Source organism: Ammospiza nelsoni, chromosome 1, assembly GCF_027579445.1.
Source record: "Ammospiza nelsoni isolate bAmmNel1 chromosome 1, bAmmNel1.pri, whole genome shotgun sequence".
Lineage (NCBI taxonomy): Eukaryota > Metazoa > Chordata > Aves > Passeriformes > Passerellidae > Ammospiza > Ammospiza nelsoni.
In genome coordinates, this window is record NC_080633.1 from 120691947 (window position 1) to 120708869 (window position 16923).

The following is a 16923-nucleotide window of genomic DNA, read 5'->3' on the forward strand; positions in this document are numbered from 1 at the left end:
TCTATCAATTACACTCCTAGAACTAAAGCAATCTTTTAGCATAGCTGCAAACATGTTTATATTTCTGTGTAGTAACTCAGATTTTAATATCCAATCTTTTTTTTCTTTTTCCCCCAATAACCTAGTATATTACTAAGAGTAAACTGAAACCTGCCTTGCTGGACTGGTTTGCTAGACTACTGGCAATTTTCTTCCTTTCATGATCTTTGACAGTATTTTTTCTCTGGTCAGTATTCTTTTTTTTTCCACTCATGTGCTGGACCATTACTTGATTCATGGTAAGGGAAAAGCAAGAAAAATCTGCAAGTAATACAAGTATTCATAAATATATCTCTAAGCAAAGCACTGTAAACAGAATTTCAATAAAAACTCAAATAATTCTGACTTCACCTCCTTTTTCAACATTTAATATAGTTTCATTTATCCCTGTTCCTGCATACCCAGCCCAAGGCAATGCAATGAATACATCAGATGAACAAATCATTCCAGCCTACAGCACTATCCTTCTGCAGTCCATCAGAAAAGTCTCCTGTAATGGTGAGGCAGATATTAGCCAGAAGACCTCCCTTGTGCCAGTGCTCCCAGTCTGGACACACTACCCAAGCCTGCAGCTTTGGAGAGGGCTGGCTCCACACCAGGGACCAGGGTCTCAGGGGCAGCTTCCACTCTTGCGCAGTGCAATGCAGAGCCAAGATTTGAGACAGAATCCCTGGTTTGTTTATCAGAATGGAAACCAGCAAAGTGACACACAACTATGTCAAATACATCCTGCATGGAGCTAATCACCAATCTCCAGAACAGTATTTTGCCATTTCGTTATCTACTCCCACACCATTTAAACAACCTCATTCAACTCTAAGGACAGGCACTAAGCACCTGGGTGGTGGCTGGATCATTGAACAGCCCCTAATACCCCATCAAGAGAGAAGGGGTTCAGAGCCAGTTTGATATGATTATTACTTATTTTCATTTGATTTAGAGCAGGTCCTCAAGGCTCCAGTTAGCACTGTTCATCACTGCATGGAGCTATGCCAATCTTTTCTATTTTGAGCTCTTCAGGACAGCCTAAGAAAGGACAGGAGGGAACTGCCTTGCTCAAGGTCAGTGGCACTGCAGGATCTCCAGCCCATGGTCTGCTGAGCCCTCTGGCATTCCCAGTGCCCACCAAGTGCCCCCACACACAGCCCACTGTCTCCTCCTCTTCTGATGCCTGCCAACTGAGCTTCAGCTAGCACAGAAACTCCAATCCAGTTCCTTGGCAAAGCACTTCAGTGGGCTTATCCTGCAACCACAAGCCCCTCAGGAGTTCCTTTTATCTCTGCTGATGCTGTGACAATCATTATTATCCTGTCTCTGCCCCTCACAGGAACTCACCAAGGAAGGCACACAGCTGCTAGTTGTGACAAGCCAGACAGGAATTTAAGAAAGGACTGTACATAGGAACAAAACAAAAAAACTCCAAAGGCTACAAAATACATGTAATTAATTAGATTAATTATTTGATTCAAATTAGATCAGACTTTTACAAGATACATATACATTTACTTTCTTTACCCTGCTCCTTTATTCAATTGCACAGTAAGTTTCATTATAGTGGTAAGTGAAAGGGACTGCAGATACAATTTCCATGGTACAAAACCCTCAGGGTATCTAGGTATTAAATGAAAACAGTAGTTTTGTCTGCTCAAATTCATGTGTTATCTGTACATATGGGATTGAACCGTGGTTTATTCACTATAAAACTTCTCTAGCTCATGTAATCTATACTACCTCTATTTTTCCCAATAAACTACATCAAATTTTGTTTCTCCTGTGACCTACTTACTCTTTTATTTAGTACTTTTGATACCTGACTCAGAAGCATTCTTCAGCTCACATTTTCTACTTGAAACGTAAGTAGAAAATGTGAGCTGAAAAGACTGAATTCCAAGCCCTTGAAACAATGAAAAAGCAAAGTTGTATCTGTATTTTTATCTGATTTCAGCTCCACCATGGGCCAAAATAAAGCTCAGGTCACTGAAGTTTGAGGCTACTTGCGGATGGAGCCAGTTTTTGTTTTATTTCTTCAGCTTATACTGGCAGTCAGCACAGAAAAAAAGACTCTTATGACTTTTTTATACCTTTTCATTCACCTAGAGAATTAATTATGAAATTAGGACAAGTTAGAGCAGGAGAAAAATCACATTGCCAGGCTTCCCAGGTAAGATGAGATCATATTGGAAGAAGAAAACAGTTACTTTCCTTACCAAAGCTGCATAGATTTCAGAGATTTGATGGCACTGACCTCATGGCAGACTATGACATCACTGATATTTATTAGTATAGAACAGAAGATATGACCCACTAAATCAACAGTCTCCTGGCTACTGCCTAAGTGGAGTTTCTGTCCACAGTGCTATAAAAAGATGAAGCTCTGAAATTCAATGGAAAGTATAAAATGTTCACTGCATCTCAGAAGAAGCAATGCTAAACGACTTAGACACATATGATCCTTTTTTCCTTCCCATGATACACAAAATTACCTCAGCTGAGCAGCCTGAGGCATGATCTTATTCCATAAAACCCACTTAAACTGGAAAAATAATTAAATGATAGTGCATTCCTGCTGCAGGCCTTCTATGCTAGAGTAACTGACACTGAATGGGAAAGCTATTATCAGCTTACAGAAAAATACTTTTTCTGCTTATCTCAACTAGCTTGCTATCTTTCTGGCATGTTTCTTTTCACTGTTCCACATGGTGAAGTCTCTCCTCTAAAGAAAACCAGAAGTTTTGTGTAGTAAAAGTTCTAATTTGATAGCTCCATTATTATATTCATATGGAATTTTATAGAATGTATGTTATACATCTAGGCAGATACATACCAAAGAAACACATGCCAAAATGAGGCATACAGAAGTTTTTATTTTTGTAAAAAACAGTCCTAGAAAACATTCTCCCAAGCAAATACTTGTTTTTTCTGTACCTGATGTCCCAGTAGGGACAACATGGCCTGGAAGGTGAAACTGTATCAGAGAACCTGCACCAGCAAACCCACCCAGCTGCAGTTCATCTGTACTCTGTATTTTTCACCAGGCACACCCAAGGGTGAAGCAGTGTCTCTGCTGTGACACTGTCTGCAATCATCAGGAAGGAGTCCAGCAAAGACCAGACTCCCCCAATTCCCTGTGCTACTGAGAAAACCTTGACAGCACTAATCCTCAACTACTTCCTCTGATCAGAGGCCAGTAGGTTTGAAGGCAAATAAAAACCACAACTAGTTGTGTGGATTGCGGAGAAAACAGACTCACAAATATGGAGACTAGAGTCTTTAAAGGAGGAAGGAACATGTTTTTTTGCTTCTCCATCACATTTTCAACCACTTTGCCACCAAAAGGAGAACATAGTCTGAAAGATCTGATATTTGAGGTTCACTTTGTTTGCTCTTTGCTTGCCTTGTACCTTAAGAAGCTGATTTGAAAGCTAATAAAATCACCAAGAACGTTCTGGTATCCTCTTTTTTCTTTACTTCTGTAGAAATTAACAGCAACTTTAGGTACCCTGAGAGAATCAGTGTAAATGTAATACAGAGCAAATCAGTATGTAGGTGTGCAAACATAACTTTAAATTACACTGGGTTTAGTCTAAAAACAGCTGGCTTTGCTAAGCCTTGTCTACTCAGCATAAAAGTGATCATAAATGTTTCATTAAAAAGTCTGCCAATCATTATAGCCTGGACTTCTATCCAAGTAAAGAATAAAACTGTCTATTTCTACAAACACTTTAAAGTTTTGAGATCAAATTATGTCTGACGGTACAATAGATATTTCATGGTTTCTCCCAGTTCCAGCTGCATTTATCAGGCTACCATGAAATGGCACAAGCAGCATTTGCATCATAGAATCCAAGGAGGACACAACAGCACTAACAACACAATGGCATCAAGGCACATTCACTCTTATCTTACACTATTCAATTTTACAATACTATTGAGTCTGTATTGTCAATTTGAATTCTATATGCCTCACATTAATCAATTTGTAGCAACACTGCCCTTCTTCCCCAGGCAACTTGTCAATGATTATTACTTACTGTTACATTTCACAGTAATGGTTACTCCTTGAATAAAATAAAAATCTCTACTACTTGTCAATCTTTTGATCTCTTCACGTTTCAAAATTAGCACAGCTTTTATTTGTCTTAGCCTTCAGAAAATAGTTTGCACTACAAAACAGATAGGAAAGGAATATGAAACAAATCATCTTTCTCAAATACATGAATGCAACTGAACTCACATACCAGAACTCCTTCTACTTGTTTCACTTACACTGTGGAAGAGCATGTTATTCCAATTTAGCTTATAAAGCAGGTGTGACAATTGCAAACTCTAAGATGCATAAATACATGAGGTAGGAGTCCTGTAACTATAGGAAATAGCCTACCTGTTTGTTACAGGTACAAAAACACTGACAATTCAAGGAAAAGAATGTCTTACAATCATTGCTGCACCCTGTCATTTTAGAGGATGAGCATCTATTAAAATCTCAATAGCAAAACATAATAGCAAATATAGAATGTCAAAACTGCCTTCAATTACACCATACAATCCTGGATGACCCTGCACACCAAATCTAAAGCATTTATAAATTAAAAACAAACTTTACCTTTAAAATTCTCTCCAAATCCCATAGAGGCAGAAACTGAACTGTCTGTTTCTCTTTTGCTACTTGTTTTCTCTTTCATCACGTCATCATCACTTGAAACATCATCAGAATTCATCTTCTTTTTCTTTTTTTTATGTCGAGGAGGGAGCTTTTTCGGAAAAGTAAACATGGGAAATATCACAAGGAGCATAGCAATGGCACAAAGGAGAAATCCACTCCACCTAATGCCAGGAAAACAGGAATGGAAATAAAAGCAAACACATTACATGAAACAAAAAAATCAAAGTTACTGTTAGAAGCTGCACTGCCTAGAAAGGCACATTTGCAAAATATGAAAAACTGATGCTAAGAGTAAAGAATTGGAATGGGGGAGAACCGTGACTGTACTACATTCCTTAATCAGAAGATGTTTCTGTTGGCTAATTTACTGAAAGGCACTTATCCAGCACCCACCAAATTTTATTAAGTAGTGTCAGCTTTAAGTTACCACAAATTTTCAGTTTTGGTAATTTTTCAATACCGAGTGCTAAGAATTAGATATTCACTTTGACTTAGCCTTTCACAGATAATTCCCAGTAGAGCAATATAGTATTTCTCTGGAGAACACAGTAAAAGCTGTCCAAGTCATGAGGAGATAAAATGTCCTGGTAAATACATCAGGGCTCAATCTGTTCTGCTTTGCAGTGCCCACCTCTCCCTTTCCTGACTGTCCAATTCTCTCCCTTCACAACTGAAGAGTTCCCAAAGCCTCAATGTAACAACTGATATGCAACAATTCATTCCAGGGTTTATGCCCAAAACTGTTCTGTGACTGCAACCTGAAATAGCCTTCACAAAGAATTTCATCTTCTCTCCCTCCGTCTTTTAAACATGGGATATAAAAACAATGCTAAAATGATCCCTTGGCTCTCAGAGAATGACCTGGGACATACCCACAGCAGGGACAATGTGTGGGATACAGAGCAGAGCTGTTCAGCTGCAAACACTTGTCCTCCCTGCAGCCAAAAAGCTTCATGGACTTCACCCCAGCACCACAGATGGGCAAAAGGGCTGCACTAGAAAGTTCTGTAGAGTTAACTGGAGTCAACAGCCAGAACACTGATTGCAGAGTGTCAGATAACAGTGAAAGACTAAGGGAAACATAACCTCACATAGCTGGTTCCATAAAGAAGGACAACCTCAGAATCCACCCACAAAGTTCGTTTTCCATACTGGAAGTGCAGTTTTCACTACAGACTCATCTCATTGTACCAGGTTTACATGGCAAGGTTTTGGTAGCAGGGTGGGGACTGCAGGGGTGCTTCTGTGAGAAGATCCATAAAGAAGGAGAACCTCAGAGTCCACCCCACCCACAAACTTCTTACATACTGGAAGTGCAGTTTTCACTACAGACTCATCTCATTGTACCAGGTTTACATGGCAAGGTTTTGGTAGCAGGGTGGGGACTGCAGGGGTGCTTCTGTGAGAAGATGTCATGAGCTGTCCCACGCTGGACAGAGACAGCTCCAGCCAGTCTGAAAACAGATCCACCACTACCCAGTGCTGAGCCTATCAGAATGCTTGTGGTGCCTTGGCGTTCACTTAAGAAAGTGAAAAAAACACTGCACAGCAACTGTGTGAAGTGAAACAGCCCTGCAGACCCAAGGTGAGAGAAGAAGGGGAGAAGGAGCTCCAAGTGCAGAGATTCACCTGCAGTCACAGAACAAGACCATGGTATCCACCTCCAGACCGTGAGGAATCCACACTGGAGCTGGATCAAGCAGGAATTGTGGCCTGTGGAGCAGAGCTCCCACAGGAGGCAGGTTTTCAGGCAGGCCATGTCACCCACAGGGGATGCTGCAGGCTGGAACATTCTGTTCCTGGAGGAACCCCACAGAAAGGACCTGTGCTGGCCCAGTTAATAAAAGACTGTCTGAAGCCGAGAAGGAGCAAAAGAGACAAGGTGTCACTAAACTGACCACAGTCCCTTTTCCACAGCCCACTGCATCACTCCAGTGGAGGATGTAGAAGAGTCAGGAGTGAAGCTGAGCTTTGGGAGACGGAAGGAGTGGGTCAGAAGTGCTTGTAGGTTTCTTTTTAATTCTTTCTATCCTACCCTGTTATTAATTGGTGATAAATTAATTTCCCTACATCAAGTCTACTTGGCCCATGATAGCAATTAGTGGGGGTTTTCCCTGTCCTTATCTCGACCTATGAGCTTTCCATTGTACTTTCTCCCTGTTCTGCTGAGGAGGGCGAGCGAGACAGCTTGGTGGGCACCTGGCAGCCAGCCAAAGGCAACCCACCACACAGATCTATGCTGGTATTTGGAAATTCCAGTGAAGTCAATCACGTTACTATAATATCCAACCACAACAATGACAGCTTTTTCATTTCAAATCAAATTTCCAGAATCACGGTGCACCTGGCTGGATGCCAGGTGCCCACCAAAGCCATTTCTCATCACTCCCCATCCTCAGCAGGACAGGGGAGGGAAGATGTAATGAAGGGCTCCCATTAGCTGCAGGGGAATCTCTGCTCTGCCACCTGGAGCATCTCCACCTCCTCCTCCTTCTTCAATGACAGTGGGGTCTTCAGAGCTTTTCTACCACATATTCTCATTCCACTCTCTTGTGACTGCTGCCAGTGTTGCACATGTCTTTTGGTCTCCCCCTTCTTAAATCTGTTATCCCAAAGGTGCTACCACCACCACTCATGGTGTAAACCTTGGCCGGCCTCCTCGTGGAGCCAGCTGACATTGCCTCTCTCAGGCAGAAGTGAAGTTTCCAGCAGCTTCTCACAGAAGCCACCCCTGTAACCCTCCAGCTACCAAAACCTTGCTGTGCAAACCCAGTACAAGAACAACTTCTACGTATTTTTGTACTACCTTTACACTATTAATTATATATTTGTTCAAATTTTGAAACATTTAAAATTCTGAGTCAACAGGATTTCTTGCACAAGAAACAAAGAGCATTTGGCCTCATATTTGTAATGCAAAGATATTGCAAACTTTATTTTTCAATGAAGAAAACTTCATATGCAACGCTTTGCATGGCAAATGATTACACACAGGCAAACAACAAATAAACAGCCATGTGTAACACTATTTTTATTAGAAGCTTACAGGAAGCTTTTGCAAGGCAAATATAAGTGACTGAAAGTTTTGACTAATTTTGATATTATGTAAACAGAAAATCCTCTATTCATTCATTTTAGCTGATAACATACATGGATTAGAAAGCAGACTTTTAGGAGGATTAGTCAGCACTGTCAGACGAAATAAATCCGTAGTCTGTATAAAAATGTAGCAACATCCTTTTCAGGATCTCAAAGGCAGAAGCTGCAAAGGCACTGATCAAAGAAACAATCTGTGGCAATAATATGCAGAAATCTGCAACCACCCACTCAGGAGGAAACAGCACAGGAGACAGGGCCTGTAATGTAGTACAAGATGAAATCCAAATCCAAAGGGACTGTTATAACAGCATTCCAAATGCTGGAGATGTCACAAATGCAGCACTGGATGCAATTATCTCACCATCTACACTTCACAACTTCCTGGAGAAATATCAAAGAATTGGAAAACAGACAAAAGACTGTACCAAAATAATAAGGACACCTACAATGGGAAATTGAGAGGTCAGAACAGGAGCTTAATTTATTTAATTAATTTAATTAATTTTAAAACCCCTTGATTTTCTGTCTTCTGAAGTCAAAGAAAATATGCAGAAGAATACCTCAAAGGCATCCGCACAAGCCCTAGGACCTCAAATAAAGCAATTAAAGCTAAGGAAGGACCAGACAATGCTGAAGGAATTCCTTTAAACTTCTTGTGTGGAATGTTGATGAAAGACTATATAGGAAGACCCAAGTATCAAACAGATTTTGAACTAGGAAAACACTCAGAAAAGTGTCAGCAAAAGAAAATTTCATTCAAAGCACCTGACAGACTACCAAGGGCTACTCCACATCTAATGAGGTCCCTGTACAGCACATTAACAGTTCTCAAAGACAACAACATGATTAATGATTTCTAACAGATATCCCTACAGTTACCACATTTGAATAAAAAACAGTTTCAAACATTTGATGGGCTGGCAGAGACAGCTGGCTTGTAATTTAGCCTAGAGCACCTACAGAAACCCCAGTTGTGCAAAGCCCCAGGAGCAGAAATCCAAGTCCTGTGAAACTCAAGGAATAATCAGATCAGACATAACCCTGAAAAATTACCATTTTACTTTACCATGTTGCACGAGAGATAAACCAAATTACGTGTCCTGCTAGACCTCCTAGAAAGGAACAGCTTAAGGGAAAAAAATAGGCTATACTGCTTTTATTTTAGCCATATGTCAGAGTTGCTATTCTCACTATTTTGTCTGCAAGCACTGCCTCCTCTAACAATGGAAATTGTTAAATTGGGTCTCACGATAAGTTACATTAGGAACCTTACAGCTATAATAAAGAAAAGATAGGAATCAAAGACATTAATTCAATTCAAAGGAAACAAGACTCAGAAATCTCATATATGACCTCCCATTAAGTTATCTCAAATGAACCACACTTTTAAAGTGCGTCAGCTAAAGTAAGTGTTGGGCTACTCTTACATTTCAAATTGTTAGACTGCATAAATAAAAATAAACTTGACTACACAGCACTTCCCTTCAAGGAGAAAATGTCACAATCCCAGAAAATACATTTCAGTGAAATGAAAGTCTACACTTCCAGAATTCTCTGCAATCAGGCAGCTAGTGAGCAGCAAGGGACAAAGGTTTAACCCTCACAACATAGGAGTCTTGCTGTTTTTTTTAATGGGTGGACATAGATTCGGAAAGAGAAAAGAGAACGAGACACAAACGCCACTAAACTTTTATGAGATATCACCACAGATTATGCAACAAATAATCAGAGACCTGATAGCAGTTAATACTCCTCAGAAATTTAAGAGAAAGAAGTGACATAGTCAAAAATGAAAGAGAAATAAAAAGACCTGGATACCCGTCAAGGAAAGCAAGACCCTACAGATTTAATCAACAAGATAAAAAAAGAAACTTGTGAATGACTTTTACTGACTTTCTTGCTTTGGCTATTTTACTTTTGCTGAAGCTGCTTGAGTTTTAACTCAGTTATATCAGTGGCTGTGTTATAGATAAAGTCAAAAGTTTATCCCACATTCATACAGCCCCACTGATTTCAATTAACAAATATATTTATGGGCCTGATTGCAATTTCTGCCAAAAGGTACTGATCAGATGCTGATTACCAGTTCTGACATGTCATTAAAAACACATGAAGTGTAAGAATTTTACAAAGAATGTACAATATTTTGCTTTGATTCCAAATCTTTTATAGCAGACTAGTCTGAATTGTGACATTGCTGCACAGTCACAGAGCAGAGCTTTCAGTGAGATAAGTCAGTAGATAAACCAGAGCACGGAGTTGTTAACCCCAAGGCCACAGTCAGCTTTGCTTTTCTCTTGCTGAAAATTGACTAAACAGTGCAGCAATGCTCTTGGACTAAGACCAATACAGCAGGACTAAATCTTTGAAGGATTAAGAAGCCTCCAAAGAAAGAATTTTTCATATCAAACTATCAGGAAAGATCACTGCAGAATAAACAGAAACAGATAGAGACGGACTGCAATGTCGCAGTGGCAAACACTAACCCAGGGCATGAGAACTGACACGGCACCTTACACCTACAGAGCAGAGGTCTCTTCCTGGGATAATGAACTTCAGGTTTTTTCTGGGATTGCAGGAAAACTTCAAGGTAGATTTATGATTTATCTGAGAAAAGGCAGCTAAAGCCTCCTCAAGACCTGCTTCCTCAAAGACACATTTCCAAAGAGGTCACATCTCAAAGGCTGCCTGAAGACATCAGCTAACAATTACAGCTGCTACATCTCAGTGCTGCTGAAGCCTACTCCTTACTAGAGAATAATGTGATGCTTGCAGCATCTGCTGCCTAAACACAAGCCATCACCCTGAGAAAGAAAGACTGGAAAGGGCATGTTCTGACCCCCTCCTATCTCCTTCACCTGGAATAGGATCAGCAAAGTCTAGTGTTTCTCATCTGAGCAGTGAGTTCAGTGTTTCATGCTGCCTCCTCTGGAAAACCAAAGAGATTAATCCAACTTCCAGTAGCAAGGAGTTGGTTCTGAGCAGCAGAGATCGTCCATGGACTCCTGCAACACCAATATCCTGCCCTGCCATCCCTGTGATGAGCACTGTCAGTCAGTGCCCACTGTGGTCAGGGACAGTCCTGAACAGCCAAACATAGGGGACTTTCCATGCACTGTTCCTGTGCACTCCTGTGGCAAACCTTTCCTCTCTGTCAGAGGCTAGTGTGTAGTAATCAACAGAAACATCTTCCTCAGCCTCCTTCTACAACCATAAACAAATCCTCAAGGGATAAAATCTTCCAACCCGTCTTAATTCACTATGGGCAGCTGAGAGAATAGTTTTGAAAAATGTTTGATCCTTACCAGTTCCCAATGAATCGGGGATCGCTCTGGTCAATATACACAGTTGTCCTAGGATCAACATAGAAACCAATAAGGAGTCCTCCTAATAAGTATCCAGCTGCAGGTCCAAGTGCTCCCATTACATACATGATGGCTGAGGAAATAAAAGGTCAGAGTCACAGATCAAAAAAATTAATGTTTCATTATTTATTTACACATGAAATCACAAAATAAATGATGTTTCTTTAAACAAGAAGTTCTGCACGCTAAAACTTGAAGGAATCTTTTTTGCAACCAAGTCAGCAACTTCTGCCTAAGTGACATATTAGTAAGAAGATTACTGCTTTCTGTACATTTTCAGTCAAATTATGCAAGTATACATTATTTTGGTATTCTGGATGGAAAGCATACCTGACTTGCATAAAATTTTTCCTATTTGGCAACATTTCCTTTAAATCAAATCAGAATTATTTAACATATAAATTTTTAAAAAATCTAACTAATGGTAGAGAAACAGAAAAGCAAAGAATAAAAATTGTAATCAAAGAGAATATGCATTCTAAATTAGAATGTACAACATTCTAATTTAGTTACCATCAGTCTAATTTTGTCTATAAAAGAATGGTCCATTTTAAGAAATCAAATATTCCTATTTCAGAGATTGACAGAACACAGGTTCACAAAGGAAAGTCCTATTTAACTAACTTGTTATCTTTCTATGGTAAGATCACCCACCCAACAGATGAAGAAAAGGTGATGAATGTGGTTTTTCTGCACTTTAGGAATACTTTTGATACTGTCCCCCACAGCACTTGTCCAGCTGTGGGAGGAGTGGCTGCAGGCTGTGCTGGGTGAAGAACTGGCTGAAGGGCAGAGCTCCAAGGGGGCCCCTGGTCACCAGTGGTGTTGCCCAGCGATCAATTCTAGGGCCAGTTCTGGTCAAAACATTTACCAAAAACCTGCAGGGAGGGTTGAATCCACCATTAGCACATTTGCTGATGATCCCAAACTCAGAGGTGCTGCTGACTCTTTGGAGGGACAAGAGGCTTTGCAGAGGGATCTACACAGACTGGAACACTGGACAGTGATCAATGGCATGAAGTTTAACATGTCAAAACACCAGATTCTGCAGCTGGGACAGACTAATATCAAGCAAAAGTATAAACTGGGAGAGGAGTGGCTGGAGAGCCTCTCTGCAGAAATGGATCTGGAGGTGCTGGCTGGCAGCAGGCACAGCAAGAATCAGCAGCATGGCCTGGAAGCCAACAGGACAAAGCCCATCCTGGGGTGCATCAAATACAGAACCACCAGCTGCTCAGGAAAGGTGACTATCCCACTGTGTAGGGCACTGGTGCAGCCTCACCTCGAGCACTGTGTGCAGTTCTGGGCACCACAATTTAAGAAGGACGTGAAGGTCCTTGAGTGGGTCCAGATAAGGGCAACAAAGCTGGTGAAGGAATGACCTGTGAGGAGCAGCTAAGGATTTGGGCTTGTCTAGTTTGGAGAAAAGGAGGCCTCAGGGCAACCTCATTGCTCTACAGTTTCCTGAGGAGGGGATCTTTACTCGCTGAATCTTTTCTCTCTGGCATCCAGTGACAGGACACATGGCAATGGTTCAAAGCTTCACAAGAGGAGCTTTACATTGGATTTCAGGAATCATTTCTTTATGAAGATGGAGGTCAAACACCCATGAAGGTTTCTAGGGAGGTGCCAGAGTTATCAGTGTGTTTAAGAGGCATTTGGACAATGCCCTTAGTAACAGGTTTTAGTTTCTGGTCAGCCCTGAAGCAGTCAGGCAGTTGGATGAAATGATCATTGTAGTTCCCTTCCAACTGAAATGTTCTGTTCTATTCCACTCCATTCCATTCCCCTACAATATCTCTTTCCTTCCTTAATACATCCTGTGGTACCCATTCCTTTTAAGATGCTTCTGCCCTGCTTCCCATACGGTCTGGCTGTAAGTAAAAAAGGCAGGGGGGTGGAAGGGTTGGTCTCTGCTCTCTGCCCATGTATCTTGTATCACCAAAACTCAGGCTCCAGCACAGCAACACCTGCTCAGCTGCTGCAGATCCTCTAGCAGCACAGGAAAGAATTGATTATCTAATTCTCTGTAACTCTCTGTCTAGGTCCAGATGGTTACTGGACCAGTCCCTGTCAACAACAGGAATATCCAGACTCCATTCTTTCTGGTCGCATCCTCAATCAGACATGCTGAATCCCAGACTGAAGCAGCTGAAGACGCACAACTAAGTTATCAAAGCTTGAGTTTCCATGTTACCTGTTACAGCAAGTTATATCTCAAGGATAAAATAAGCAAAAAGGGATCACAAAATCTGCCTGATTAAACCAAAATAACTTGCACATTTCCATCTTATGCTTTGAAATAAGAGAAGGAAGAAAAGCAGCATTCTCGCAAGCAAAAACAGAACCTTATTGCAGTGAAAAAAAATCACAGAAGCCACCACAAAAGGTAAAACTGCCTATACTAAAAAATGCTGCCAGACCACAAACTGATTATAGTTTTATCACTTTTAAGTCTTTTTTTTGCAAACACATTTTTGGTTTTTATGAAACTGAAATTTTGAATAAAGAGATTTTGCTGAAGTCCTTTTCACATAATGGTTTCCAGAACTCTGTTCACTATTTAAATTTATTCCAGCCATGTTCCCTACTGATTGATTGTAAACAATTCTCTGTATGCCTAAAATGCTCCATCAGACATTGAAACTCTGCTCCTTAGCAGCAAGTGGTTAGATAAATCCCACAGTAACTGTTATTTGCTAAAATTCACATCATGAGGAGGAAAAAAAACCCCAATAAACAAAAAACTATCTCCACACTCCCACAAACAGTAATAAATTTTGTCCTACAAATGTTTCCTTGGAAAATTGTTTCAGACAACTACAGCAAACTCAGATTTCTAAAATCTTTAGAGAGGAAGCACAAAGGGAGTAAAAGACTGACCTAATCCATTCACTTTGGTATTCAGAAAAAATACTTATACTGCATTAATTCAGCTTTAGTCCCACCACTGAAAGCAGCAAAATGCAGCAACTGCTTATGTTTCAGATCACTACCCAGAGTATTTTGTACACCTGGAAACTTCAGAGGGTTTTCCTTGTAAGCAGAAACATTGCACAATAAAGATAAAAGTAACATTGTACACTGTTCTGCTTTAAAGGAAGAAATCCTGTTGACAATTTTAAAATTACTATATGCTGTTCAGGATTCAAGATGCTTTGTTTTTATTGTAACTTACAGGCAAAACATCACTTTCTGAGTCCTTCAGAAAACAGAGCCCCCACACTCCTGGTGAATGGCAGAAGGTAAGTTTGTAAAATTGCCACTTTAAGATACAGCATCTTTTTCAGCATCTAATAATGGTCACTATCAGAAATTGGACACCAAGTGCAAGAAACTGATTTACACTTATAATTGAGACTAAACAGAGCATGGCAAGCATAACATTTCAGTATTTCAAAATTAGGTACTTGAAAGAATCTGCCCCAAACTTTCAAACCTTGCTGTGCAAGTGAAGGGCAAACCAACTCCATAAGTCACCCTGGCACGCTACTCAGGAGTCCTGGACCCTTAAAATTCTGGTCACAGCCCTCACAGCTATATTCAGGAATAAAGACGTTTTTGATTCCCAAGTAGGCCACCAGGATTACTGGATGATATAGGAAGGAAACTAAACTGGAAACAGATTCAATTAGGGTATCATCAAAATTGTACCTGCTTCACAAATAAAAATTCCTATGGAGAATAGTTTCAGATTTTTTTCCCCTCAGAACACTAGAAGGTCTCCAGATTTTGGATGAAAAAGGTTCAAAAACATGTAGATGATGCATAAGCATCCTCTTTTCAGCCTTCTGCCAGGGATTTCAGCTAACTCTTTTTGGTCCTCCCTCTTCAGGCCATGATCTGGGATCTTGATTTAGGGAGTTGCACAGATGTAACAGCCAAGACCTTTAAAATGGAAGTAAACATTTTTATCAAGGGACATGCTGGAGTACTGTGATGCTGAGGCAGGGCACAGACTATCCAGACAATTTTTTTAAACTGCACCTAAGGAAATCCAGCATTTGTCTTATAACCTCATAGCCATAGGCTTGACTGGTGCTTAGATTTGCAAGCTGCCTTACTATTCCTATGTCACAAAGAGCTATGTTGTAAAATAGCATTGATATGTCCTTTCCCATGATAAAACAGAAGTGGTGTACATTCCATGAGTTAAAAGCTCTACTCCAAACCACAAATCATCTTCAACAGATAAAAGGAGGAAGCCATTGTTAATACAGACATATGGGCTACAGCATCAATCTGAATCTCTTCTGATTGCGTTGCACTGGAATCCAGATTGCATCCTCTGAATTCCTGCATTAGCCACACATGTTGAATGCTGACAAGTTGTATCACAGTTCTGTGGGAACATTGGTCTCTCTAGGAAAGCACATCTGCAGGTCACCCACTCCTGCCCAACTTCACAGAACCACAGAATATTCTGAGCTGGAAGCCACTCGTGTTCCTAAGTGAACGGCCAGCACAGGGATCAAATCCATGACCTTGGCATTAACAGCACCATGCTCTAACCAACAGAGCTGATCTCAGGGTGACTTAGAGCCATCTGAGAACTACTCATGACATTCAACACAACCAGCTTACACTGGACCTGGCAAAAGCTCTCCCCAGAAGCCTGTTGTAGCATGCTGCTGCTGTCATGCAGGATTCTAAGTCTCCAGAGGAAAGCACAGGTTGGTTTACTAAAATTACATGGCCTTTAAACAAGACGATTTCAAAGACCGAAGATCTGGAGGATTCTTTAAAAGTCTCCCTCTTCTCCAAAGATCTTGGTGTTGTAGTTAAGAGTTTCCATTACCAAGCACATATCTTCCTCTGGGTGTACTTTCTCTTCACTGATGAGGGACAGCCTTTCCCAGCCCTCCCAAATCTGGTCTTTCAGATCATAGTTCTACCTCTGACACAAACTGTAGATAAGTAAAAATATCCTGGTGTGGAGAGAGTTAGTTAAGTGACCATTTTCCCCCAAGATATCTAGCCATGGCAACTTTAATTCCTTGAAGCTTTGTACTGGAGGAGCTTCACTGCCTCACAAAGTATGTCCTCAGCATGGCTTATCTCAGGCTCTGTACCATACTAGCAAGGTGGTCTAGTTTCCAAACCACAGCTGGCTGTGGCTAGCCAGGCTCAGCCATAAACTGCCATCACAGCTAAGATGCTGGATGGCACAGAAAAGGGGAGTCAGAGAATTAGTAACCAACTTACATCAGGAATTTACCTATGCACCTGAAATAAGATTAAACAATGTCATTCTTTACCACAGAAAAGCTATCCTGGGACATGCTGCAATGAATGCTGCCATTCTGACAATGTTTGACAAAATTATTACGTTGTCTGTTGCTTTGTTCATAGAGATTCTTCTTCAACAGGAGAAAGCTTTACATACAGCCTATTGCAGCACACTCTTTTTGACTACAGTAAGATGAGCTGAATTCTTTGTGGGTCTGAAAATCTGGGTTCACATCAAGTGCATGAAAAAACTTTTTTGCCAAAGATTTTTTTGTAATCTACCTACACTACCTAATTTATTCAATGGGACAGAGGTTATAAAAATACTGTGAATGTCCTTTTCCTCTTCTTATTACACCAAAAGACATCTTCAGTAGGCATTGTATATGGGAATATATAGCACATGTCCCTGTGGCACCCTCAAATGCATTTGTGAACCGTCTGACTTTGCTTCTTTACATTAGTCACGCTAGTAACAATTAAAGTCACAAGTCACTTTTTGTGATGAACAGAAACAAACAGAAAATT

At 40.6% G+C, this 16923-nt stretch overlaps 1 protein-coding gene across 1 annotated transcript in view; it reads right to left on the reverse strand.

The window, feature by feature from the left end:
- SLCO5A1 (solute carrier organic anion transporter family member 5A1) overlaps positions 1–16923 on the reverse strand; it is a 72465-nt gene that overhangs the window by 28560 nt on the left and 26982 nt on the right. Inside the window, exons 2-3 of the mRNA XM_059481024.1 lie at positions 11107–11239; positions 4643–4863 (exon numbers count right to left, since the gene is read on the reverse strand). Of these exons, the coding sequence (XP_059337007.1) occupies positions 4643–4863; positions 11107–11239 (354 nt within the window). The remainder of the gene's footprint in view (positions 1–4642; positions 4864–11106; positions 11240–16923) is intronic.